The sequence below is a fragment of the Pithys albifrons genome, chromosome 28, assembly GCF_047495875.1.
Source record: "Pithys albifrons albifrons isolate INPA30051 chromosome 28, PitAlb_v1, whole genome shotgun sequence".
Lineage (NCBI taxonomy): Eukaryota > Metazoa > Chordata > Aves > Passeriformes > Thamnophilidae > Pithys > Pithys albifrons.
In genome coordinates, this window is record NC_092485.1 from 6,636,939 (window position 1) to 6,663,454 (window position 26,516).

General features: G+C 57.6%; 1 protein-coding gene across 6 annotated transcripts; it reads right to left on the minus strand.

Annotated features, from left to right (window-relative positions):
* Positions 1–578: 578 nt before the first annotated feature.
* Positions 579–25,652, minus strand: TEAD3 (TEA domain transcription factor 3). 6 transcript variants are annotated; one of them, XM_071578462.1, is made up of 14 exons: positions 25,474–25,652; positions 13,921–14,174; positions 10,714–10,778; positions 8,891–8,953; positions 8,697–8,759; positions 6,161–6,172; positions 5,682–5,819; positions 5,432–5,475; positions 5,264–5,325; positions 4,780–4,913; positions 4,491–4,664; positions 4,169–4,309; positions 3,822–3,974; positions 579–3,228 (listed from the first exon to the last, which is right to left on the minus strand). In XM_071578462.1, the coding sequence occupies exons 2-14, from the start codon at positions 14,054–14,056 to the stop codon at positions 3,115–3,117; spliced, it is 1,299 nt and encodes a 432-aa protein (XP_071434563.1). In that variant the 5' UTR covers positions 14,057–14,174; positions 25,474–25,652; the 3' UTR covers positions 579–3,114. The 6 variants fall into 6 exon arrangements, with proteins under 6 accessions (XP_071434563.1, XP_071434568.1, XP_071434566.1 ...); XM_071578467.1 differs by lacking the exon at positions 25,474–25,652 and adding an exon at positions 23,368–23,386; XM_071578465.1 differs by lacking the exon at positions 8,891–8,953.
* Between the last annotated feature and the right edge of the window lie 864 nt (positions 25,653–26,516).

Here is a 26,516-nt window from a genome sequence, read left to right on the forward strand (position 1 = left end):
GGCGGTGAATGGCGCGGGGGCCGGTGAATGGGCTGGGACCGGGGCCGGTGAATGGGCCGGGGCCGGTGAATGGGCCGGGGCCGGTGAATGGGCAGGGGCCGGGACCGGGGTGCTGTGGGTGTAACGGGGGGCGATGGGGGTACGGGCGTCTCGCAGAACGGGGGAAAGCAGCTGCTGTTAAAACATGTCATCTCTGTCTCCTGTGTGTGGAACGCGGTGTGTATCGAGCAGACCGCGCAGGGTTTCGAGGGGTGTTGCTGAGCGGGGGGACAGACCAACCCTCTGCCACTCGCAGCTGGCGGGGGCGAGAATGCGACCCCCAAAGCCAGGGATGTCCCTGAAGGCAGCGATGCTGCGGGCAGGTGCAGGGAAGCGGCTGCCGTGGGGTTGGCTGACCTTTCCCACGCAAACCCTGCACCAGTGATTCAAATCAGAGCAAAATACAGCTGGACGCGGCATGCTCGTGCCTGGAGAGGGGGTCCTGGGTAAAATGTTACCCAGCCACGGGGTTTCATGGGTCTCATAGGTCTGGGGGTTGAAGAAAACCCCAAGAAATAAGAACTTCAGAACCACTTGAGCCAACCCATGAACAAATAATTTTAATGGTTTTTTTTCAGCAGACTGTAGTTTTTTCAGAGCTCCACAGTCTCCTCACTTTGAAGTTGGACAGATACAGTAAACACAACAAATATATGATACAACCCATCACAGCTGGATTAAAAAAATACACAAAAAATATAATACATTAAAAAAAGGATTTTTAACATTGTGGACTGACACAGCTCTAAAAATGGTGATTGTAACCCTGGTAAGCTTTACAAAGTCTTTAAAAAAATAAAACAGTACTTCATGTGAAATTCATAAATACACTGGAGGAGAACGGAGGGGCTGAGGGAGGGGGAGTTGAGAAAGTGTCTCTGGGATCGTGGCTAAACCCCAGCCAGGGCTTCTGGGGGCACCAGTCAGCGTGTGCGTGGGGTGCGGGTGCACGCCCTGGGGTTCGGTGCAGGTGGGATGAAGGGATGGAGGGATGGAGAGAGGGGTAGAGGCACAAACCAGTCCAGTTGATGAAGAGCTTTGTCCCCAGTTGGGGCTGGGAGTGGGGCACACCTCTGTTTTATGGTCCAGGAGTTTTGAGTTTTCATTCCCAGAGTTTCAGATTAGTGAGTGAAACGGAAGGAAAAAAAAGAACTACAAAACAACAAAAAAACATGCTACATATGAGAACTCGGCCAGGCAGCCCTGGTACAGCCCTGGAATGGGATGCCTTGCCCTGGGTTTTTCCCTCTCTTCCCACCCTGCTCCATCTGCCCTGCTCATTGCAGCTGCCTAAGTCCAATCCCACCACTGAGCCCTTGGCTGGGCGTGGGGTTGGGATAGCTCTGCCCTGTCCCACAGGGATGGGAGTCTTCTCTCAGCAGCAAGAGGTCGAAGTCCCCATGCCTCACCAGACACATGGCATCAGAGTGGCAGCTAAGGCACTTTCCTGAGCTCTGGCACTGTTCCTGCTCCTTTGCACCTGGCAGCATTGAGCCTAAACCTACCCTGTCCCCCCATCCTGGGCTTCAGCCTCCCTCAAACCACTACTGCCCTCCTGCAGCAGTGGGCTCTGCATTTCCCACCACCTTCACTCCTCAGCCAACATGAGAAATCCATCCAGACCTGGTCACCTCAGGCTCCCTGTCCCCCTGCCAGCCTTGTGCCACCCTGCTCCATGCCACCTCCGTCTCTCTGTGCCCCTCCTGCATCCTGGGATGCTCTTCCCAGACTGCGCTTGCAACCACAGGCTCAGGACTGGGCACGCTACCTTGGCTTACTTTGGGCTGCAACCACAAAAATGCCTCCAAGCAGACCCAGTCCCTTAACCTGGCATGCCTCCTTTTCTCTGGCCCCTCTCTGTCTCTGTACTCTCTGTCCCAATCTCTGCCCCCTGACAGCCTTTTCTCTGCATGAGCCAGCTCTCTGGCCACTTCCCACAGGATGCAGGTGAGTGGACAGAGCACTCTGGAACAGTCATCACAGAAAAAAGGCAAAAAAGGTGAAGAACTAAAAAAAAAAACCCAGGAAAATGTACCTATGCAAAGTAAATCAGGCAAATCTGCCCTCACTGCTCTCATGACTCCTCAGCAAGTGACCATGGCAGGGACATTGAGCCTGGGCCACCCCCAAGTGCTATCCTTGAAAGCACACACAGACCTCAGGGGATCCCACACAAGAACCAGGCAGAGATGGAAACATCCTGAGCCTTCCCTACACAAGCTACACCCTGTGCCCAGCAGTTCCACTATTGCCTCTAACCCAGCTAACTCTACTGTGTCACCTTTGCTGGTCACTGGCACGGCACGAGGCAGTCCCAGGCACTGCAAAGGGTCATCATCCTGATTACAAGCATGGTATCCTTTTAAAAAGTAATAAAAAGCACTTTAAAAAAAGGGGGGAAAAGGAGCCATAAAAAAACATGGTTTGCATCGTCGATGCCTTCACTGCCACTGGTTCCCAGTGCCCCAGCTGTGCACAGAGAAGGAGCCTCCCTGGCTGCCAGTCCCCAGGGAGGTGGCAGCAACCCCTCCACTCTGCCCTGCCCTGCTCTGCATGCCCATTCCCAGGTCCCCACTGCCACCTGGACTCTGCCAAGCAGTGCCAATGCCGCTGCTGCTGCCATGCCAATCAGTTTCGGACCAGACCGGGCACAATGCCACATCCTCCAGCCATCTGTGCTCATTCTTCTCCACTCAGGACCGGGACCACTTCTGAGTGAGGGTGGCGGTGGTGAAAGGAGGAGTTGTTCTCTGTTCTGACATCCCGCTGGCCACGGCACTGTGGGATCCTGGCCTTCATCAGCAACACCGAGGGCCGGTCTCTCCCCATCCAGCGCCGAATGTGGGTTGCCTTTCTCCCTAAGCTTTCTTTCTCAATCTTCCTTTTTTTTTAATTTATTTAAAAAAAAAAGAAACTGTTCCTAAGTAGAAAACATCTGCGATCACAAGTCAGTCTTTTTTGTTTTTCTTTCCTCCTCCTCTCTTCAAATGACTTCTCACAAGGCAGTAGGCAGGGGCAGCTTCTCTGTATGGCCCCCTCTCTCCCCTGCAAGCCCCTGCCTGTCCCCGAGGGCCCCTAGTCCTTGACCAACTTGTAGACATGGTGTTGGGCGCCGTGCTCACTGGTGGAGACCTCAAAAACGAAGGCAATGCAGAGCAAGGTTTCCTGGGTATCCCTGTTTGTAACGACCTGTAGCAGAGCAGAGCGTGTTAGGGGAGTGCTGTGCCTGTGGGCAGATGTTATTCAGGGGGTTGCATGGGCTCACATGCATGGGCACAGCCACTTTGCACCACAAAAAATTTGCTGCCCATTATTTGTAGGGTTGCTTAGGCACTGGCAGAGTCAATTTAATTGCACCATCAAGATTTACTACCCAGTTTGGGGGGGTTGCACAGGCTCAGGAACAGCCTGAACTGCACCACCAAAAATATGCTACCTGTTGTTTGGGGCAACATTGCATGGGCTCAGGCACAGCCACTGCATTTGCACCACCAAAAATTGCTGCCCATTATTTGGGAAAGGCAGATAGGCTCAGGCACAGACAATTTAATTGCACCATGAAAAATTTGCTCCCCATTATCGGGGAAACTTGTCCAGGCTCAGGCATAGCCACTTGGTTTGCACCATCAAGATCTGCTCCCTGGAATTCAGGGGCTGTGTGGGCTGAGGCACAGCCAGGAGTATCTGCACTGCTGGAGTGCATGCCCAGGGCTGGAAGGGTCAATGCAAGTGCAGGCTCTGCACTTCTGGTGGGAAACACTGGGGAAAAGGAATGGAGGTACCTGCAGGATGGTGAAATTCTCCAGGACACTGTTCATCATGTACTTCTCTGGGAGGTGCTTGAGTTTGTGGATGAAGTTGATCATGTACTCACACATAGGAGACCGGTGAATGCGGTAGATGAACCGTCCGTTCTCCAGCCGTGCATACTCCGTCTGCAGGGGACAGCCAGGGTGAGCAGCTGTCACATGGGACATTGGCATGGGCCCACTGCAACATCATGATGTCCTGTCCACTCCACCCATGGACAGGCATGAACCCATGTCCTACACCCAGCTCTTACTCCATCCCAGGACCTGCTGTGGGCCAATTCCCACCCCTTCCCGATACAGCAGGGCATGGAACTCACCTCCACTTTCTCCACAACCTGCTTCCCAAAGGAGCACACCTTGGTGGAGACTGTGATGGTCATGTTCTCTGCACTGCTGTACTGGCTGCTGACACCATAGAAGGTCCCTGGCCCATCCTGGATCGTGCTGTTCAGATCCGCCTGGAGTGATGAGAGAGGGTCCCATTAGATGCCCACCACACCCAGCTCTCGATGGGGACAGGGGATGCCAGCTTTCAGAGCTGCCCAGGATGCTCCCACCCTGCTGGTAGGGTGCCCAACCTGCAATGAGCCTGTTGGCTCAAGGACAACCCACACCATCCTAATCCTCCTAGCATCATACCCAAAATTTGACGAGAAAGAAGGAGTTCTGGGGCCCACGCTCGTAGAGTTCCTTAAGGCCACCTTTCTTCTCAGGAAACTTGTCGTAGATCTGGCGGATATCCACAGCCTCCAGCAGCGGGTCACTGTACGAGGGGTTCGTCTGGCCAATGTGCACAAAGAGGTGTTTGCTGTACTGTTGGGACCGGGGGGGACATTAGAATGAGAGGTCAGGTGAAAGCAAGATGCCACCAAGCACAGGTGTGGGCACCATCCCACACAGGTGGTGGGGACACAGAGGTGACTGTTACCGTTTCAGTGTCCCGAGGCACCTCCATGAAAGCAGAGTACTCCAGAAGCCGAAGCTTGGCGGAGGCGATGGTGCGGTCCTGCCAGACAGGAACGGCCGAGGCAGCTGGTGGGAGTGGAGCCAAGGGCTCGTAACCTGGTGGAGGTGAATGACACAGGGATGGGGGCCAGCTGTGAACTGGGGTGTGCCCCTCCTGCAATGCCATGGTGCTGCTGTCCTCACTGCATTCCCCACCCTCTCTTATCTCCAGCATGGTGGGTTTTCCACAGGGTTGCTAAAACATGGGATGTGCTGGTCCTACTCCTGGGTGGAAAGGGACTGGAGGGGGCTGAGCCGTGAGCAGCAGGGTCCTGCTCAGGCTCTTCCCCTGCCAGGGCTGGGGAGGAGCCACAGGTGGGTAGCACTGTGGGTGGGAGGGGAGAGGGGACAGATATGACCTGGCAGGGGCACAGGGTCCCCTGCGAGAAGGCAAGGACATGACTTACTGGCTAGTGATGGAGGCATGGGTGGCTGGATGGGGTAAGCTGGTTGTGCAAACGGTTTAATGCTGGAAAGCAAAGAGTGTCATCAGGTTACCAAGCCTGGAGTGCCCCACTCCCTTGCCAAGGCAGGGTCCTGCCTGGTGCCAGGTAGTGAAGGGGTCTCATACTTACTCCTGAGAGGGTCCAGGTTGTCCTGAGATGGGCCCACTCCAAAACTGGGGAGGCAGCACAGGGAAGAGTCAGCAGTTTCTGACTTCCCCCCCGCCAAATTCCCCTCCTCACCTGCTGCAAACAGCAGGGAGCCCCACGGCTGAGGATGGCTGTTGATCATCCCCTGTCCCGTGTGGCTCATGCAGAGGGATCCATGACTCCCCCACCCCAGGCTGTCCCTGTATGGGGGGGGGCATGGGGTTGTCCTCACCCTGGGAGCAGCAGAGAAGACGGCCTGAGGAAGAGGAGGTGGGGGGCTGAGCTTGTTCTGCAGGACACTGGCCGACACTATCTGTGCAGAGGACATGGAAGCCATGCTCTGCAGAGCCTTATCCTTCGAGACCTGGTCCTGGGGGAAAAGAGGGGACAGGAGGGTAGTGGGGGTTACAGGGGCAGACTGAGCTACCTCAATCCAATTGTCCCTGACATGTTTTGCAAAGCTAGGGGCCAAACCTGCAGCTTGGCCAAGGGACAAGGGCAGAGGGGTCCCCCTGCTCCTCTCTCAAACATACCATGTTAATTAATGTTTGAAGCTTGCAATGTTCCCTGGGCAAATGTTGATGGGTCTGGAAAATGTATGTGTCCCACCCACAACCCCAGTTACCCCGCTCCCCTGGGGCTGGCTCCTCCATGGAAGAGGGCAAAAGGCAATGGGGAACAAAAGCCATTTCAGGCTCAAGCTCAACTTACCAAGTTCATGGCCTGTCCGCAAAAGAAAGGAAAAAAATGGTTAGAGCATCATGGGAGCCTATGGGTACTGTGTGCACCTCCCCATAAGTCAGGTATCCCCACCCTCAGCTCATCACAGCAGCCTGATTTGGGGAGTGAATCCCTTGAACTGGCTGGTCACCAAGGGATGCACACAGTGGCCATTTATACTTGGGCTTGATCCCACTAGGAATGGGATGCCACAGTCCCTCACTATTTCAAGTGGTCACTGATGTGAGCCAAGCCTGTGTCTTTCTTGGCTTTTTAATATCCTCTACCACCTCTTCAGGGGCCCACAGTGCTTGTCAGGGCACAGAGAGGAAGAGCCACCAGCTCCTGCCCTTCCTGGCCAAGGGCACCTGCACCCAGCTGCCCCAGGATGTTGGCACAAAATCCTTCACAGGCACTGCAAGGAAGACCCTGAACACAACCCTGCTCTGCTGTATGTGCATTTATATAGACCAATTGTTTTCCCCTTCTGTTTTGCTCTGGAGGTCACAGCACTGCTGGGCAGGAGCACAGGGCTGAAGGGCTCCCAGGTCTCGCCTGGGGCAAGGCTGCTTCTCCACTTGTATCGCCAGGACATGTGCATGCTGGTCCCAGTGCACACCCTGTTTTCTCACTGAACCTTCCCCAGGGATCAATGCTTCATTTATTTTCACCTGGGGCAGGGTGGGAGCACAGGCATGCAGCCACATGATGGGAGCATGAACATGCACATGACTGCAGCTCAAAAATAGATACTGCTCATGGAAGGGAGTTTCCATCCCACAGTTCTACGTGAGGGCAGAGGAGTGCCTGCACTGATCTTGGGGAAGGATGTTTTGTATCCCCAGTGTATTGCTCAGGTAGATCTCTGCCCTGGCTGTTCCCTGCTGGAATCCTGCAGGCAGCATGCCTGAGGATAGAGAACACAGCCATGGACATGGGCCTCCAACCCTAGACCCCAGGGGTCACTCCTGCCTCCAACTCTCCCCTTGCTCTGCATTTTTCTGTGTGCAAGAAAAGCTATTAATTCTATTTTATGTTATGTTGTGTTATTTTATCCTGTTGTAAAGGCTTCTGCTGTTGCTGACCCTGCTGCCACCCTCACCTCTCTGATTGCCCCTCTTGGGTTTAGAAGCTGGGTTTAAGACATACAAGCCCAGAGGAGCCTCCCAGAATAGTTTCAGGTGCCATCTTCTGGCTTCTCACAGCAGACCAAACCCTCCTGGCTGTGGCAGCCCTCCTGGCATCCCACTCATGGGGCACTGGGGTCCTTGCTGAAGGGCTTTTGAGGGCACAGCTTGATAGGCTCCAGGCAGCGTGAGCTGGAGCTTGCTGAAGTTTTGAGGATGAAAATGCCAACTCCACCTGACAGCAAACCTTGCTCCCAACTCTGTGGCTCCTGCTGCCAGCCTCAGTGCTGGAGATGGACACAGCACCCAGGATAGGGGGAGCTGGTGATGCTTTTGGGACCTCAAGTTCAGTGGGCTGAAAGGTTTTCTGGGCTCCCCCACACCCAGCAAGGCAGCAGGTCACGCCTGGAGCTGCCCAAGGAGATGCTCCCTGTTTGATGGTGCAGGGATTAACTCAGGCACATCCCAGGAGCCAGCTGTCCCCAATGAGTGGTCATGCAGTGGGGACCACTCTGCCCTGCACCTTGCACTGTGTGCATCCAACCTGAACAAGGCTCAGTCCTTCACTGATGCTCCCTGTCCTGTCTACATCCCCTCATCATCACCCTCCCCAGTGTCACAACAAAGCTTCGTGCAAACAGTTATGGAAGGGTTAGTTGGGCTACAGTTAGGAGGAAAGAAGGAAGGAAAGAAAAGCCAACCAGAAAACAGAGAGAGGATGATCCAGTTTTTCCTCACGCAGCTCCCCTGGCTCCTGAAACCATGGGCTGCCCTGGCACCACTATGCCTTCCTTCCCAGCAGCATGGCCCCATCTGGACCTGCTGCCATGGACATCCCTGAGGTGCCTGGGCCATATTCACATCCTGGGGCCTCACAGGCCACTGGACTGACAGCCTGCAGGAATGCTCCAGATTCCCCTGCTTCTGCTCACTTGCCACTGGCACCTATCCTGAGCAGAGTCAGGTCTCAGTTGTGGTGCGAAGTGGGCCTTTGCACACCTTCCTTGAACCTCACTTTGCTTTGCTGGCTGCTCTGGGGGCTCCTTCCCCTCCTGGGAAAGCCCCTGATGGCCTAAAAGAGAGGACAGCCCTTGTGCACCAGAGAAGGGTTTAAAGCCACATTTCCCCATGGCAGAATCCTTGCCTGGGTGAAAAGAGGGGATTTGGCATCCAAATTCACTCTCCTGGAGGAAAGGGAAAGGCTCTGTTGCCCCTCCTTGCACACCTCTCTGAGCATCCCACAATGAGGCCTGTAAAGACCATCTGGTTCCAGAAGCCAAGTGAGGGGGAAGAAAAATAAAACACCAAAAAAGAAAGGTAATACAGGAAAGCAAGCAGCACAGCGCAGAGCCGAAGGCATTAGTCAGCAGGCGGGGGCCAGCGAGGCAGGGGACGCGTACCTTCAGCTTGGACTGAATCTCACGAGATTTCCGTCGGGCAAGAACCTGCAAGTGGCTAGAGACCTGCAGAGAGAGAGCAGAAGGAGAGGGGGAACAGCAGAGCCGTCAACCAGAGGAAAGGAGGAGGAAGGAGAGGGGCTGCCCATGCTCACAGAAACACCGCCGCAGACACCTGGGCAAGGGCGTCAACGTACCTTGATGCCAACCTGGTACTCCCGCACCTTCTTCCGAGCTAGAACCTGTATGTGGCTGGACACCTAGCGCCCGCCACGCCGTTCGGAAAGGAAAACACAGAGAGCGTGAAGATATGTTTCCCCTGCAGGGTGTGATGTTGTCCCCAGGGAAGGGAGAGTGGAGAAAGAGGGGAGCACTTTTTGCTGCCAGGGTGATGCTCCTGGAGATGCTGCACCTGCCACAAGCTGGAGGAAGAAAAATTGAGGGGGACCCCAGGGCTGCACTGGTTGATGGTTGTTTGTGCCTACCACAGCTGCGGTGAAGCTCCTTGGTGTCAAGCTGCTGCAGTTGAGTGGGTCAAGATTTACCATCTCTTGGGGACAGACAGACCCTGCCAGCCCCTGCAAGCACAATAAGCTGAGGATTCAGCCTGGCAGGTTTGGGGGTGTCCCTGGGTTACTTGGCAAGGGGCTGCATTGGGACTGCCTGCCCTAAGCTGATCCAGGAAGGACTGGCTCGTTGCCACAAGGCTTCTGCTGATTTTGCAGGTGGGAAAGGTGAGAAAGGTTTTTTTTGGGACCAGGCCACTGTAGGACCAGGATCCAAAGAAGAGGGGCTGACATCCAAGCAGGAAAGGCGCAGTATGGCTGAGGTCTTGCCCTATGCCACAGGAAGGGTGGGCGTCTGGTCACCCAAGGGGCTTTGGGGCTGATTTTGGAAAGAACCTTCTCCCACTAGTGCCAGTCTGACCAAGAAGAGATACCAAGTTTCCAGGACACAAGTGCACAGAGGGAGCAACATCATGTGAGCTCTCCCCTGTGCCTTTCTTGAGTCCCTGCACAGCATTGCATCCTACCCCCATGGAGAGGAGGGGCTCCTCAGTCTTTAAGCCAGAAATAAAGTGCTTCTTGGCACTGGTCTGAACACAAGGACAGTGACCAGACCGCGGTCCCTCTCCCTCCAGCATTATGTTCTGGAGGAATGTCAACCCAGTGTCTTGGGATCAGCGTTGCGCCCTTGTGGAGACTCGTGGTACAGGGCAGTCCCAGCTCCACAATGTCCCCAGCATCCAAGGCGACTGGTTCTGCCAGGACAGGTGGCTTGCCCCTGGCTAGGGGCCACCAGGGAGATGAGGGAAGAGCCACTGGACTTGTGACAAATGAACACGTCCCATTGAGGGCTGCAGCAGCCCGGTCCTCAGACAGGTTTAGTGCCCTGAGGGCTCACAGGGATGGGTGTGAACACTGTGCTCCCTGCCCTGTCAGCATCCAACAGTGCGGGGCAGCAAGGTCAGGGCAAGGGCTCTGCAGTATCTCTGGCACCCCCCAGGACCAGCGCCACGGCCCCGTGCAGCCAATCCCTGGAGCCCTGGCTGAGTTGGGGACGCCTTGCCCTCAGTCCGGGGGTGCCTTTGCTGTGGCATCTGGCAAAAGTGGTAAAAAGCCTGGCAAGTGGCAGAGGTAGGAACAATTTCCAGATCCAGGAGGAGCAGCAAAGAGATCCATGCAGACACATGCAGGCATATACACGCTGTCTGGAGAGAGATTTCAAGGGCTCCTGCCACCCACAGGGTGACCCCAACCAGGCGGGGGGCTGGATGCAGCCTGCTCCCACAGCCCCAGTTTCAGGGCATCTGGGGAGAGGGCAAACCCAAGGAGGTTTGTGCTCACAGTCAAAGCTCCTCACAGATGTTGGGGACCTGCTGGCAGCAACGGTGGCTCCAGAAAGGGACATAGAGGACAAGTGATGCAGCTGAAAAACCACTCCCCCTCGGGCTTACCTGGCACCTCCTCCCACCCCGCCCTGAGCCCACTTCAGGAGAAAACGCAGAGCAACGCCTCACCTGCTTCCTCGTCCGCGTCTTCCCCGTTCGCAGCTTGATGTACCGGGCGATCAGCTCGTTACGACCTGCCGGCAGAGCCAGGGCTCAGCCCCGAGGGCGGGGGGCTCAGTCCCCGCAGCCTCCGCGGTCCCCTCGGGCTGGCGCGGGAGGCGCTGCCGGGAGGTGGCGCTGCGGGGACACGGCAGGGGCTGGTGGCACTGCGGGGACACGGCAGGGGCTGGTGGCACTGCGGGGACACGGCAGGGGCTGGTGGCACTGCGAGGACAGGGTCGGGGCTGGTGGCGCTGCTGGGACAGGGTCGGGGCTGGTGGCGCTGCGGGGACACGGCAGGGGCTGGTGGCGCTGCCGGGACAGGGTCGGGGCTGGTGGCGCCCTTGGGGGCACGGGGGGCGGCGGGGACAGCGCTGCCACCCTTCCCGTGCCCCCACCGGCTGTGCCAGCCCGCACACACTGCGGCTCAGAGGGAGGGGACAGTCACCAGGGACCACGGCGGTGTCCTCAGCCACAGACCCCCCAAAGCCCATCCCAGCCGGAGCCGGAGCCGAACCCGAACCCGCTGCCCGCGGGGGTCGCAGCCCGCTCCCCCTGCGCCGCTTCCCGCTCGCAAGCCGTGCTGGCCTTTCCACCAGTATTTCCTAACGTCCTGGTCTAATTCGAAGCAGAAGTTGCTTTTGTGCCACATTTCAGGGGCCAGCTGTGGCCAATCTACGTTCAAACGTCAGAGCAGCTGGGAGCTTTCTTCTCCCGGCCCCGGCCCCGCTGCCCCCCCGCGCACGGGGGCGGCCAGGCACGCCAGATTTATTTTAATGGACCAGATGGTCGCGGTTGGAAGTTGTCGAAATGCCCTTGGAGGGGGGTTTCGGCTCTAAAAGAATTACAAAATCCCTTAAAAAAAATGTACTCCCCTCTCCTCTTCCACCCCAACTGGCCCCCTCCCAGCCCCAGAGCAATTGGGCCCTCCTGGGGGGGACACACAGATGAGAACAGAGAGGGCCAGGTGCCATGCAGGGACGGCTGCACCCTGGGGTGCCCGCACCAGCCAGGAGCTGGTGGGTGGATGGCAGTGAGGTTAACACTTGCATAGCCAGCGTGGCACCCTGGTGCCACTCTGAAGCACTGAGAACAGCTCCCATCTCTCCACCCCCCCAGCCTGTGCTGCCTCCCTGGCCTCATTAGCTGGCACCTAACAAGGGCCAGGTCCCCAGGAGTGCCCAGGTGAGACAATGTCCACATCACGGTGCTGACAAGGGGTGCAGGCAGACGGGACCCTGGTGCTGAGTCACAGCTTGGGGGTACAACTTCACTGAGCACCACAGCATCTCCCTTTGCATGCCCTGCTCCTGAGTCTCTCCCTCTCCCTCCCATACCCTGTAAGAAAAAAGTATGGGGAAAAAAGATAGGAAAGAAATATAGGTGCCCAGTGGGGCAGTGCTAGTGGTACCCAGTGCCCAGTAGTCAGGCCCAGCATCTCCTGCACCCATCCTGCCTCACACCATGCTAAGGCCACCCTAGGCTACACCATTGCAGCCATCCCTGTGCCCAGGTGCCCTGTCCCCTTTCCTTGTGATTCATCTGGACTGTGCCATTCCTTCAGAGAGGGCATGTCCTCCTCCAAATTACCACATTCCCCAAATTCCTCTCCCCTGACACCACCACGTGAACCAGTTGGACAGGCTGGGTTAAAAATAACCCATCAGGCAGCAAGCTTAGCAAGGCCCAGTGTGCCTGTCCTGGGTCCTGGCCTCTCAGCTCCCATCTGCTTTGCCACCCCCACATCAGTGGGGCAGGGGCTGGTGTGACCATGGGCATCCCATTGGACTCCAAAAAGAGGGGTGGTGCTGGAGAGTAGAGGCATTGGCACACCCTTATATTGCATGTTGGCATTGCCTGTGCTGCCAGTGGCCATGGGGGTCCTGGCAAGCTTGGTATGGTCAGCCAGGGGTCCCGTGAATCCCAGTGGGGCGGTGTTGGAGAAGGTGGGGGGAGATGAAAGGCGGCCAGAGGGGGCTGCTGCCTCTTTAAGCAGCTGCCAGATGTCTCTGAAAGGCTGGAAAAACCGGTTGGGGTGTGCTGTGCAGGGCCAGGCTCCCAGTGGCACTTCAGCTATTCCCAGAGAAATCCAAAAAATGCACCCGTTTGGGAAGCCCTGTGCTCCCCCCACCCTCCCACCCGCCAGCCCCAATGCTGTGAGTTGGGGGCCCTGGCAAGTAGGGTAGCCCATAGAGCTGGCATGGGGACAGGGACAGTGGCACAGTGCTCTCCACAAAGTTTCATGCCCTTTGCCCCTCTCTGCTTGGCAGTGGGTGAGCCATTGCCCTGACAGATGCATCCTGGTGTTATGTTGGAGGCTAGGGATAGAGATGCCAGCCCTGGTCCTGCTGTCACCACGGGCTGATGGTAATATGGCAGCCTGTTCCTGACTTTGAGGTCACCAGCCCTGTGGAGTGACACCATGGAGGGAAGAGGGATCAGCCTCTACCCTGGCAGGGATAGGGACAAAATGGCACCTCTCACTGCTCTTTGGTGGCATCATGCACCTCATGTCAGTGTAACCTGCTGCCTACATTGCCCATCCTTACCCTCTTTCTTCCAGTTGTAGAGTCACCAAGACATCAGTGTTTTGGGAGATATTAAAAACTAGGCTGAGACACGCCCAAAATCATTTTCCCAGTGGGCTGACCAGTCCTGCTGCTGCCAACAAAATCATTGCCCCAGTGGGATGACCAGTCCTGCTGCTGCCAACAAAATCACCAAAAACTGAGCCGAGTGCAGGTGGCTCAGAGGGGGTGAGTGGCCCTTGCCACAGGGTGCTTCTTGCCACCAGGTCCAGTTGGGGAAGGTTTGGGGAGCAATGTGAATGCATACAGGAGCAAGAGGGTTAGGACTGCTGCTGGCCCTGTGCCTGTTCCCTGCCCTCACTCCCTCCCTGCCTGACGGCTTTACCAAACCAGTCAGTCCAGCAGGGCCGAGAGAGGGAGGGAGTGGGAGGAAGAGCCAGCACAGAGGGAGGAGACGCAGGTCACTGTCACCTCCCCAGTCCAGCTCCACAATGAACCTGGGCAAGCTGCTTTTGGGGTTGGGAGGGTGCTCAAGGGCAATGCCCCCGTGGGGGTTTGGGCAGGAGGTTTCGCTTCAGCCCTGGCCACACCATCCTGGATAGCAGCACAGTGCCCTGCCTGCTGCCTCCATCCTGCCCCCGTCACTCACCATACATCTTGCCCTCATCTGAGAGGATGATTTTCCGCCGGCCACACGGTGGGTAGATTGCCAGCGCCTCCTGGAAGCTCTGCTCGATGTCTGGACTCCACACACCCTCGGCATCATTGTCCAGACTCTTGTCCATGCCATCTTGGCCATCTTCCCGCCCCTCCCCGGGGCTGCCGCTGGCGTTCCAGCTGTTGGACGCTATGGTGCTGGCTGCTCTGGGCTCCGACCCCGAGCCCTCACGGACACACGACAACCTGGTGGAATACAGGGGACACCTGTTAGAGCCAGACACCCTTGCTCAGGGCATGAGGCTGCAGTGACAGCATGGTCCCAGGTCTGTTCCTGGCCCTTGCCCTGTCCCCACTCACACCTGAAGCAGCATCTAGATGTGGGGCATCAAAGACAAAGAGTCTTCCCTTTAGGGCAGACCCATGATTTTCCCCAAATCCAAGCCACAAGTGACCATCCAAGATCCACCCAAATAAAGTCTATGAAGAAAACCACCTGGCTACTGCATTATCCATACAAGGAACTTAGGTGCATGGTGCTTATGGGTGACACCTCAGAACAGGGTGGCAACAGCCTTGTAGCCTGTGAACCCTGACCCTGCACCAGTACCTACTGCCACATAGCAACCTCCTTGGGCAAACTGACCCCCCAAAACATCCCCAATCCACAAAATCCCTGCTCTACCATGCTTGGCAAAGGCACAGCTGGGATATGCAGGATGATGCTGGGTGGCTCCAAGTCAGACTCCACTAATGGGAAACAGGTGGCCGGAGCCATCCAGCAGCCCTATCCCTGGCACCAGAAGAGGCCCCTCACCCTGAGGATGCTCTGCTGGGGCCCCGGACTCTTCCCAGTTTCTGGGTGATGCTGGAGAGCTTTCAGCCCTCCTTCTCTTCTCCTCCTTTTGCCCGGCTCCCAGTGCAGTGTTTCAGTGTTTTGCAATAACATGTTTGGCGGCAGCTGGCGGCGGTGGGAGCGGAGTGGAGAGGTGTCTCCTGCGCCGCCGTGCTTCCCGGACAGGCTGGGAGTGTACAAAGGTCTCCGGCGCAGACATCTCCTTTTAAAGGAACTGCCGAGCCCGCTGGCTCAAGTGCACTGTGAGGCCTTGCTTTTTTTTTTTTTCCTTTTATAAAAAAAGAAACTTACCCCCCCATCCCTCTCTCCCTCGTCGTAATGTGATGTCAGCCCCTCCGATCCCGCTGCCCATCCCTGCCCGTGTTCCCCCCCCTGCTGCTCCCCCTCTTGCGAGCACTGTGGCCAAATAAGGAGAACTGGATTGGAGGATCGAGCCAGCCGGCCAAGGGAGGGATGGCGGCAGCGGTGCCGGACGGGTCTGCGGCACCCTGAGGCCCAGGCTGCGTTTGCTGCTGGGGTGCTCCATGGGGCAGGCCCTGGGAGGGATGCATTGTCCAAACCTAGCAGGGTTTTGGGGACAGGAGGGTCAGGGGACACCACGACCAGGCACTGGGCAGGGACAGCGAGGGTGGCATGTGGGGACAGCCCCAGTGGGACCCTCACTCCCCTGCCCCTCTGCAGCCCAGCAAGCACATCAGGGCTCTGTCCCAGTGGGGCACCTACATTGAGGTGCAGCTGCCTTGGCTGGGTACTGAGCCCCAGCCACAGCAGTCCAGGACCCCCCAGACATGAGGGATCTGGAAACTCCTCAACTGCACACAGCAGCCCAAGATCCTGCAGCCCTCAAAGCCCATGGTGACCTCCAACCCCACAGCAGCTTCATGACAGCCCCAGAGCCCCCAGCACCGTGGCAGCACAGGAGCCCCCAGCCTCAAAGATACCTCAGTAGTCAGAGACCCCAAAGTCCAGTGCCAGCTCAGGACTCAGCAGCAGCCCAGGACCTCATAACAGCACAGGGCTGTTACCAGCTCACCCCAAGAGCTGGTGCTGGGGGCTGACTTAGCAGGGATCCACCAGACTCCCTGCCCTCCCTCAATGATAGGTGCATTTAGGGTCAAGAGTGAAGCTATAGGCCTGAGAGCAAACCAAGGTACTGGCTGCACCATTGCAGGCAGCGTGCCCAGTGCCTTGGGTCACCTTCCCTGTGCCAGGCACTGCATACACAGGCCGGGTGATGGCTGACCCCACACCCTGTCTGTGCCTTTCTCCCCAGGACGTCCCCAGCCTGTTCCCACCCCAGGTAAATCCCAGTCCAGCCTTTTCAGGGAAGCTGGGAGAGGAGGGAGGGCGATGCTGGGGCCCCGGCCAAGGTGTGAAGAAGCCGCTCCTCCTCCTTCTCCTCCTCTACTGAACCTGCTTTTGGACAGCCCAAGACACTGGATTTCCTGGAGGGAGGGTGCAAGCACCGCGCTGACGCAAGGCAGGCTGAGCATCGCTCCACCCTGCCCCTTACAAAACACCAACAACAGCAGCAATTAGGGAACCGGCAGGGCTGGACAGCTTGTGGAGAGACCGCGGCCAGACCTGCTTAGGGCACAGAGGGGACCGGACCTGCTGGAAAACATGCCACGTGCTGCTGCTTCCCGGTTGCTCCCCAGGGACACGGGCGGGACCCCTCCCACAGCACAGGCATCTCTGCAGGGTTTGGGCATCCCCTCTGGGGATGCTCACCCCCTTTGAGTGGGGATGCTCACTGGGATCCATGCCAGGAGGGCATCCCCACATCCAGTTCACTCACCCTTTTGCATCCTGCCTTTGTGGGGGAACATGCTCTAGCCCATGGCTTTGGAGGGTGATAGAGGGGGCTGCACCCTCGTGAGGGTCCCCAGCAGATGCAGGGTGAGTGTTCACAGCAGGCAGGGGAGGATGCCTCCAGAGCAGCCCTTATCTCCCTGCGAGGACAAGGCCGTGCCAGGAGACAGGGATGGTGTTCCCACGAGCTCACAGAGCTCCGCCCCAGCATCACATGCGGGGGACGCGAAGGAGACTTGGGGCCTGAGCACTCAGCAGGGCTGCAGGCAGCAGCTCTGTTGGGAGAGCTCCCTGGGGCTGGAGACTGCAAATGCAACAAGAAACATCTTTAAACCCTCCAAAGGCAGAGTTCCAAAGAGGGAGGAGTGCTAGGGAGATGGGTATTATCTGGTGGGTGGGGGGAAGGAAATACTTTGGTGGCAATGGCTGTGGTCAGAGAAGTGTGGTGGGTGCCCCATGGGGCCTGGGCATGGGTGTCAAAGCCAGGAGTAAGGTGCTGCTGGGACCAGCACAATCAGCTGTGATAGGAATCAGGTCAGGGGGGTGTGGGGTAGCATGGGGGAGAGCATTTGGGGCTGGGGGCACAGGGACATCATGACATAGGCAGAAGTCACCCCCACAAAGCCCCTGTACACCCTTCTGCCATCCCTATCCTGTGCCACAGAGCTGGTGGGACAGCATATTCCACCTCCCCAGAGTAGTCAGCCCCAAAAGTACTGTCCCATCTGGTGTACCACGAGGCACAGCCCCAGCAGCCCCCCCACTGCCCCAAACCCTTCTGTCCCACCCAAAATGGGACAGGGTGGGGCTGTGGGTGGCTATTGTCAAAGCATCGCCTCAAAGTAACTGGGATGCCGGGCACGGTCACCAGCATTTGCTGCACAAGGGGGACTGCAGCACAGTGTCCCCAGCTGCCACTGTCGGGAGGGACAAGGTGTGGGGCACAGCAGCCCCATGGTCTCCTTCTTATCTGGGGCTCCCCCAGTCCACGGAAGGAGAGCACTAAGCGAAAAAGACCGTGGGAGAAAAAGGTGCTGGAGACACTGCAGAAGCGGAGACCTTTGTAAAGGCAGAGTGGGGGTCCAGCAGCATCCTGGTTCCATCCCGCCTCCCCATGCAGGGGTCCCAGGGTGATCCAGTTCTTCTCCCTCCCCCCTGCACCCAGACCCCAAGGCAAAAGGATAAAAGTTCATGACAAGCCCAGGCAGGCATGGCACAGTGCAGCGTTCAGCCTCACATGGGCACAGTGCCACAGCACCAACCCCACGGGGGGAACGCATGAGGCCACCATGACGGGTAGCACACACACCCCTGGGGGTGAGGAGGACAAGAGCTCCCAGAGCTCCCATCCTCCTAGCACTGAGTGTGCAGCCCCCCACCAGGGATGGCTCTGCAAGATGCCAGTTCAGCAAACTCCAAAACCAAGACTCCAGGCACCCCAGCTCCTGCCTGCATGCCCCGGCACATTGGGGCTCAGTTAGAGCACAGCTGGGGCCCTGATTACAGGCACTGATTTGTAGGTAGGCAGGGGCCTTCGTTAATGTGCCTCTCATTTCAGGTAGGGGAGCGCTGGCCAATGGCGATGTCCATGATGCCACTTCTGTCCACCTGGTGACATGACCAGAGGGAATGCTGCCCACATCATCACACAGCCACCACCTCTGCAGAGCCCCCTGAAGGAAACCCACAAGCTGTGGAGCTCCTGGGGGACACCAGCAAGATCATGACACACCAGGGAAGATGCTGCCTCGTTTGCTGACAACCCCAGCGTAGTGCACAGAGCTGGATGCTCTTGGCTCTGCTGAGGATGACCCTACAGCATTCCTCTTGCTCTTCACAGGAGTCCCATATCCCCAGCATCTTGCCAAGGGACCCTTCGGGAACACCCTGCCCCAGATCCTACCCCATTCCCACAGGGACACCATCCCGGCTGCCATGTGGCTTTCCCAGGAACAATCAAAACTCATCAAGGCAGGTGGCAGCGGCCAAGCAAGATGCGGCACGGCAGGGAGGGCAGTGGAAGGAGGTTTGTTTATATTGCGCTCCTCTTCCAAACAGCTCTCGCTGTGCTGAGGGATTCCCTGACTTTGGGAGAGAAGAGCTGCTGCCCTGCTTCCTCCTACCCAGGTTTGCACCTCTCTGCCAGGGAGTGAGGACTAGCCATGTTTTCCCCCAAGGGTCCCATGGCACAGCCTGGGGACCCAGGTGGTGGCAAAGCTCCCCAGGCACTAGGTTGGCTCCCCATGAGACAGCCCAACTCATTTCCTCCTCACTATCGCTTCCTGTCCCTTCCGGCTTGGCGGGCAGCTCAGGAAGTAATCAGAGCAAGAAAACCGCAGGAGGCCACGTAGCAGCATCCCACCAGGGTCTGAAGAACTGCCAGGGCTGCCCTGGGCACATGCTGCCCCAGCTGGACCCCTGCAGCCAAAGGGTTCCCCAGCTCCCAGCAAAGCCCTGAGCCTCCACCTAGCAGGGATGTGGCTGGTCCTCGCTCAATGGCATGTGGTTGAGAGATGCTCAGACCTCTCATCCCAAAGGGCTGTGGACGAACAAAGAGGAAATGTGAGCAATTTGCCCCAAAATATTTCGTCAGGAAGAAGGAAGGGGATGAGGCCAACCCAGGGCACAGCTCCCTCCTAACAGCAGAACCACGGGCATCCAAACCAATCTCTCCACCCCTCCTCTTCCCCCAGTCCTGGCAGGGCAGCAGAGCCGGGTTTTGGCCTCTGGAGGACCTGAGCTGGTTTTGCTTGAGCCTCCAGGCTCAAAACCTGAGGGCAGAGAGCAGATGGACACTGTAACCCAGTATGCCTCCCTGGCCCAATTACACTGCCCTGCCCAGCCAAGACGAGGCGTTTCACCCAGCAGCGCATAAATAGAAAGCTTTTACAGCATTAATCGCTCTCTGTGTTATGAAACCAGCTGAATGGAAACAACAGGGTTGGAGTCGCCTGCTGGGGATGGGCCACTGCCATGCCATCCCACAGCACCTCCAGTGCTGGCGGCCCATGGCACAGCCAGTGCTGGACACGGCACCCCCTGGGGACCAGGGAATTTGCTTTGCTTCTGTGCCAAAATATGTCCATTCCAGGATGTCTCCCACTGAACATCCCCTGTAGATGAGACTGGCATGGCCCACAAGTCTTGAGTCCTTGGGGAGTTCCAGCTTGTCCCAAGGGGAAGCCAGGGTCTCTGGTGTCAGGGGAGCACCAGTGGTGCCCAGATCAGGCAGTTCTGTGCCTGCAGTGGGATGGTGTCCCACCATCCAGGCTGGCCAGGCATCCCAGAGACCCCACCAACCCTCAGATCTGCTCTTGGGAGGAGAAATGCCTCCACAGAGGAGCTCCAGGTGCTGCTGACTCCATTTTATGCCATTGCAGCAGGACCAGGGAAAACGTCTTCCAGGGGACACCGGCTGCCAGGCGAGGAGGAGGAGGAGGAAGAGGAGGAGGAAGGCTGCAATGAATTTCACACCCGCCCCCGGCTGCCTCCACCCCCACGAAACCCAACCCTGCCCAGGCAGCAGCTGCACCCATTGCCTGCGCTGCAGCACTCGCCAGAGCGTGGGGTTAGCACTGACCGTCACACTCCCAGCTTCCAACCAGGAGAAACCCAGTGCGATGGAGCTGCGAGAACTGACTGGAGGGGCTCAGCACCTGAGACATCAGGCAGGGGGGCTGTCAGGCATTACCGTCTCAGCTGACATATGGAGATGTCCCTGGCTGCCAGAGTCTGGGACAGAGTGTGACTGTCACCTGGCCACTGTCACCCCTGTGAGGGGGTACAGTTCTGTGCCCTCCTGCAAGGAGTTCAGAAGCTCAAGGCAGTGCCAAGCCTACTGAGGTTCTGCAGGAGCTGCGACAGCAGGTACATGCTGCCTGGCACAAACTCCACTGGTCACTTTTTCCCAGAGAGGATATATTGGTTTAGCACCATTTTACTGCCACCACCCCAGTCCCAGCAAGCAAATCCTTGTGCATGCCATGAACATGCCAGGAGCCTGTGGCAGTGAATCGCCTTCTCTCAGCACCTCTCACAACTGCCAGATTTGAGAGCTGGAAATGGGCACAATGATTCCTGTTCCTACAGAATGAAAAATTGCTCTGGAATTCTCAGGGAGGAAAAGTTGCTAAAAATACATGAAGGCAGTATTCTTGGTAAAAGAGGGAGCTCCAGCAAGGAATATGGCCCAACAGCACCAGAGAACCTGGCACAGTGTGCTAGTCCCCTGCCCAGCAAATGTCCAAACACTGGAGGTGGACCCTGACCCGCTGCTCTGCGATGTCATCCAGGCAAGGCTGTGAGCAGGGCACAGCAGCCACCCCACATGAGAACTAGAGCTCAGACTCACGCCACAGCTGGGTATTGGTGCTGGCAAGGACCCTGCTCAACTCATTCACCAAGTATATGGGCACAAAGCTGGGCAGAGAAAAGCTGGGTCTTGGACCAGACCTTTGCTCCTGGACTGTGAAGCGCCCAGATCTTCCTGCTAATAAAAACTTGATGCTCACTTGGGTCAGGGGCTTGCATGTGGGTGTGCTTCTCCCTAAACCCGAAGTGCCTGAGCCGGAGGGGGAGGCAGAGATGGCTGCTCTGGGGGAAGGGCGGGCGGCGAGGAGCTGGCATGGGAACGGCAGCCCATCCTCCACACACCCGCGCCGCGCCGCGTCTGTAAACTTTGAACATCTTCCGGAGAGAAGTTAGTGGCTATTGTGAACAGCTGGATCTAATTTTATGAGGAGCGAGGAGGAGACAGTTGTGGGGAAATAATAAGGCTTGGCGCTCCCAGGCGAGGATCCCTGAGCCTGGCCAGCCTTCCTGCCTCTATCGCTTTCTGCCGGGGGAGCATTGGCGAGACAATCACGGTGAAACTGAGGCACTGAGCTGCGTGGGGCTCACCCGCCTCCTCAGGATGCAAATCGGGAGTCTGGGTATCCTGGGCTTTGCCCCTGTGTGTGTCCCCAGATCCACCACCCTTCCAGCAGCCAGGGCATCAGCAGCGGCATGGCTCTTCCTCTCAGCAGAAAACTGGGCTGCCGATGCAAGGCCCACTTCCCAGGGCATGGCAGCCATCTCAGTCCCAGGGACCCCCAGTACTCACTCTTGATGCTTGTGGGCCACTGAGGCTTGTGGGTCACAGCTGCATGACACCTCCCTCCAGCTGGCTGCTCCCCATGAGGCACTACCCACCACCTAAAATTAGCTCCAACTCTGCTGTCCCCTTGTCGGCCACCCCCCGCAGTCATGGGAGCTCTGCCAGCACACACTTCGGGTGTCTACTGATTCCCTGGCAGTAAGGGGGAAGGGAAGCAACCAGCCTCCTCCATCACTTGGACTCCTCACCTGCCACCCGTGAGGCAGCACGTCCTGGCATTACTTCTGCCACGGAGAAGCGCAGCCCTGAAGCTTGTGGCAGTCACTTCTCTGCCTCTGGCTCACAAGATGGCTGCAGGTGAGCCTCTGGGTCAGTTTGAGCCTGCTGAGACCCAGCACATCTTGTGACACACCCAGGCCCAGCTGGGAGGTGGCAGTGGTGGGCACACTGGGTTCCAGAGCTGCAGCTGTCTCATAGCACATAATAGGAGACCCTGGGGACATTGGATCATTGCATCTGTTTGGGACCAAGTGGGAGGACATGCTCCATCAGGATTTGCACCACTAGGATGGGATGTGCTTCATGCAACCAGTGTTCCTCCGAACCCTTCGCCCACAGGGTCCCATTGGCTGTGCCAGTGCAGAGCCCTATGTGAATACTGTCACCACAAGGCCACCAGTTTCCAACCCTAGGAATAAGACTGTGGAGTTCATGGCCTGTCACCTCCAAATGGCTCCACGTGTACTCATCAGGAAACCCCAAAAAGAGCTGCCTGGGGAGCCTGAAACGGCAGCCAGCACTGCATGACCCCCTGTTCCCCACCTCCATGGGCCAGTGAGCAGCTGATCAGCACCACGAGAGGTTTTGCTGGGGCCCCTCGCTCTCATTTCACAGGCAGGGAAAACCAAAGCACCAGGAGCTGTAACAGCATGTCCAGACCCGCAGCAGGATCCAGACGTGTGTTATCACAGAGGGGGCTGCTTCTGCCGCATGGCCGCTGCAGGCTGGCGCAGGGCACGGCCCCACTGGCTCACCCCATCATTACCTTCCCTCCCTTCAAAAAAATATTTCATAAGTTGCCACGTGATGGTGGCAATAGCAAACGCCCATGCGCTTCAGGTGCCTGCCTCAACCACAACATGCAGGGCCTGGGCTCAGCCGCCGGGGCTCCCAGCCCAGCCCCGACCCCAGAGAACACCTTGGACAAACAGCTGAGAAGCTCAGAGTATGGCCTGGCCACCCAGCAAATCCCCTGTGGATGGAAGCTCCCAAAATCCAAGGCAGTTGGTTATATCCCATCCACCAACAGTGCTCAAGGCGATGTAAACACTGTGGCAGCCCTGCCAGCCCCTTGCAATTGCCATCAGGGATTTAATAAGAGAGGGAAGCTCCTAGAGACAGAACATTTTTTGGACAGCATCCATCTGTTCATTGATGGATGGAGGGATCCCAACCCACTAAGAGCCCCAGGATGGGTCTTGCCATGCAAATCCCAGAAGCACCCTTGGTAAGGGCTTTCAGCCCCTTGTCATCTCTTCCCGTTCATTCTCCGCTCCCATGGACAGGAGAAGAGGTACTACTGCAGGAAAACACATCCCCCCCCACCACTCCAAAATTGCCCATTTATGACCTTTCTGGATGCTGCATGCATACACCAGCCCCACTAACAAGCTCACCTGCCACTGGCCTCGTGCTCTCTGCGTGTTTGACAGGAGCTGCGTGGTTACTTGCTTTTTAATGCATTAATTATAGCTGATTACTGCTGCCACCCCCACCTCCTTAGTGCCATGACCTGCTCACACACTGCCAGGAAAAGGCTCCTTCCCTCGGCACAGTGCCAGGGCCACCGGGACTCACCTCTCAACCCACTTGGTGGTGGCAAGATGGGGATTAAATGGTGATTAAAAGGAGATGCAGTTTCTGATATCATGATAAATAGAGACCATATGTCATGGCAAATGGACGCAAGACCCTTTTACTGATGGACTTGGTGGCTGGAGGGTTCTGCTTTGCAGAAAGCAATGTTAGACATCGGATGACTGCTGGAGGGCTATGCTGTCCAAAATGCCCCAACTGGAGCATCACCCCACTCTGACCTGTGCCCCTGTGTCGCAGTCACCCCAGTCAGGACAGGAGTCCTTGAAATACCTGGTTGCCATTTACCGAAGGCAGTCAGAGCTCACCCCTTTCAAAGGGTTATTTCTGTTAGAAAAGCCAGTGCAGTGCCAGCTGCATGCCCGCCCTGCTGAGGTAGCTGGCTGCCTGAGGTCCTTGGGAATGGGAACATCTCCCCTTGGGCCACCTAGCTGGGAGGAGAAGCTGCTCACCCCACAGCCATCTGCAGCCCCTTCCCATGAGAATGCTGGCCCTGCACACCCAAACAGGGCCAAATCCAGTGTCTTCTCCCAAGGGGACGCTTGTGCCTGTCCTGTCCAGTGCAGAAGTGCTGGGGTTCTGCCACAGTGACCATCACCTGTCCTGTCAGCAGGGTCCAAGCTCCCTCCCCATTTCTGTCCTGGCTTCACTGCTGAGTGAACTTGGTGAGCCCTCAACCCTCGCCCACTTTGTGGACCCTCTTCCTCCCGTTCAAGGGGAAAATGACCCAGCCAGTTGTGGGGAAGGGCTGTGGGGCCACAGAGGTTCCAAGGTAGGTGGTTACATGGGGAGGGGGTACACCAATTATCAAACTCCAATTCTTCATCCATAATTATAAGCCCTTCAGTGCCATGGGGGGAGGTTGGCAGGGCCCCCCAGGGTGGCCAGGCAGTGCCAATGCCCTGACTCACGACACGCACGTACCCGCACGGGGTAAAGCGATAGGAGGGAAGAGAGGATGCCGGAGCCCAAAATACCCTGGCGTGCCTGACACGGGAGATTATCGCTTTGCTGATGGGATGGTCGCCCAGCCTGGCTTGCCCCAGCTCCCTATAAAGCACCAAAACCGTCCAAAACCTCTGCCTTCACCTTTTCCCTTGCCATCCCATGCCAAGCACCCAACAGCAGTGAGAGAGTGCCCACTAAGCCAGGCCCGCTGGTACTACTTCCAGCTGGTTTCTTCCTAAACTCTCAGCAGTCAGAACCCAAATGCACTGTATGGGCCTGAGCGGTTTCAGGTGGCAGAGGTCGGTGGCACTGCGAGGGCTTGGCCTTATTTTCCTTCCAAGGAAGTTAAGGGAAAAAAAAATAACCCTAAATCCAAGGAGGGTGTAAAAATAAAATAATAATAATAATAATAATAATAAAGATGACACACTGCTGAAAATTATACATCTAATTGCTGCCTTGTTAGCAATGCACCCCTATGATGAGACACAAAGTGTTTAACATACAGTCAGTATATGGTCATCCCCTACATGCGTAGGACACACATGTAGCGTGGCACACGTGTGACCCCACAGCTCACCAGGGACCCTCCCGCGCCGGTCCCCGGGGCCTCGGTCCGGGACGGGCCCGCTGTCCCTCCCGGCCCGACGGGCGGGCACGAGGCCCCTCTGAGCCCCGGGATGCGGCGGGGCCGGGGCGGGGGCAGCGCAGCCCCGACGGGGCGGGAGGAGTGGAAACACCTCGGCTTGACCCCCACACCCACACACCCCATCGAGGGGCGTCGGGGGGAGCCCCGGGAGGAAGCGCCGGGCTGGGGGCAGCGGGGTTAGCGCGACCCCGCCATCGGCCGGGGCTCGGTGCGGGCGGACGGCTCTGCGGGCCGGGACGAAGGAGGGGCTGGAGGAGGAGGAGGAGGCGGAGGAAGGGGGGTTGGGAGTCTCTTCCCAGTGGGCACTTACCTGCTCCGTGCTCCGGAGGGGCTGGGCCGGCCGGGGTGCCGGGATCGGGATCGGGATCGGGGCCGAGGCCGGACGAGGATCGGGACCGGGGCCGAGGCCTGGCCGGTGCGGGCGACAGGAATGAGGGGAGCGCGGCGGGCTCCGGGTCCGCGCACGGAGTCAGGCGCAGGGACGGGAAAGTTTATGCGAGGGAGGAGCAGAAAGTTGGGAGTCAATCAGGAGGCGGTGAGGCCGGGCCGGCCCTCCTCCTTCTCCTCCCCCTCTGCCCTCCTCCCCCTCTGCCCTCCTGCTCCTCCTCTTTCTCCTCCCGGCACTTCTCCCGACCGACCCTCCCGACCTCCCCGTCGGAGCAGCGGGGACGCGGGACTTCCACTCCACACGGAGATTTTTTGGGCAAGGGCAGCCCTGAAACTCAGCTTGGCCCGGGCTCTGGGAGCGTCCTCGATGAGCCTTCTTCACCTTCCTCCTCCTCTTCCTCCTCCTCCGTCTGGCACCCTGGAGATGCGGCCTCGGGCCAGGGCATGAGGTGCTCGTGTCCCGTCCCCAGCCGGCCAGGGCCCTCCTTGAATACCTTCATCCCCGTCTGCACGTCTTCATCACCCCCCGTGCTCACCTTCATCCTGCTCTGCACATCCGTGTCTTCCTGCATTCCCCTTCACCCCTGTGCTCCTCACCTTCATCACCTTTGCACATCTGCATTGTCCTCTGCACACTCTAGTGCCCTGACGCACATCTTCATCCACCTCCTCATTCCCATCTTGCATCTTCATCCCCCTCCAAAGACCTTCATCCCTCTCCTCATCCTCTCACACACACACACTGAGTCCCCTACATCCCACCACTGTGCAGATTCTCCCTCTCTCCCAGACACCCACTCCGTGGTGCCCAAGATGGGGATCTCAGCTCACACTGCTGTAATTTCCCAAGGGAATTCAGCCAGGAGCCAGGCCGTGGTCATTTCTCTGAGTGAGCTGATAGGTGGTTAAGCCACAGCTGGCTGATCACACGTGAGTCCCTGGCCATGACCCAGCCTGACTAGCAGG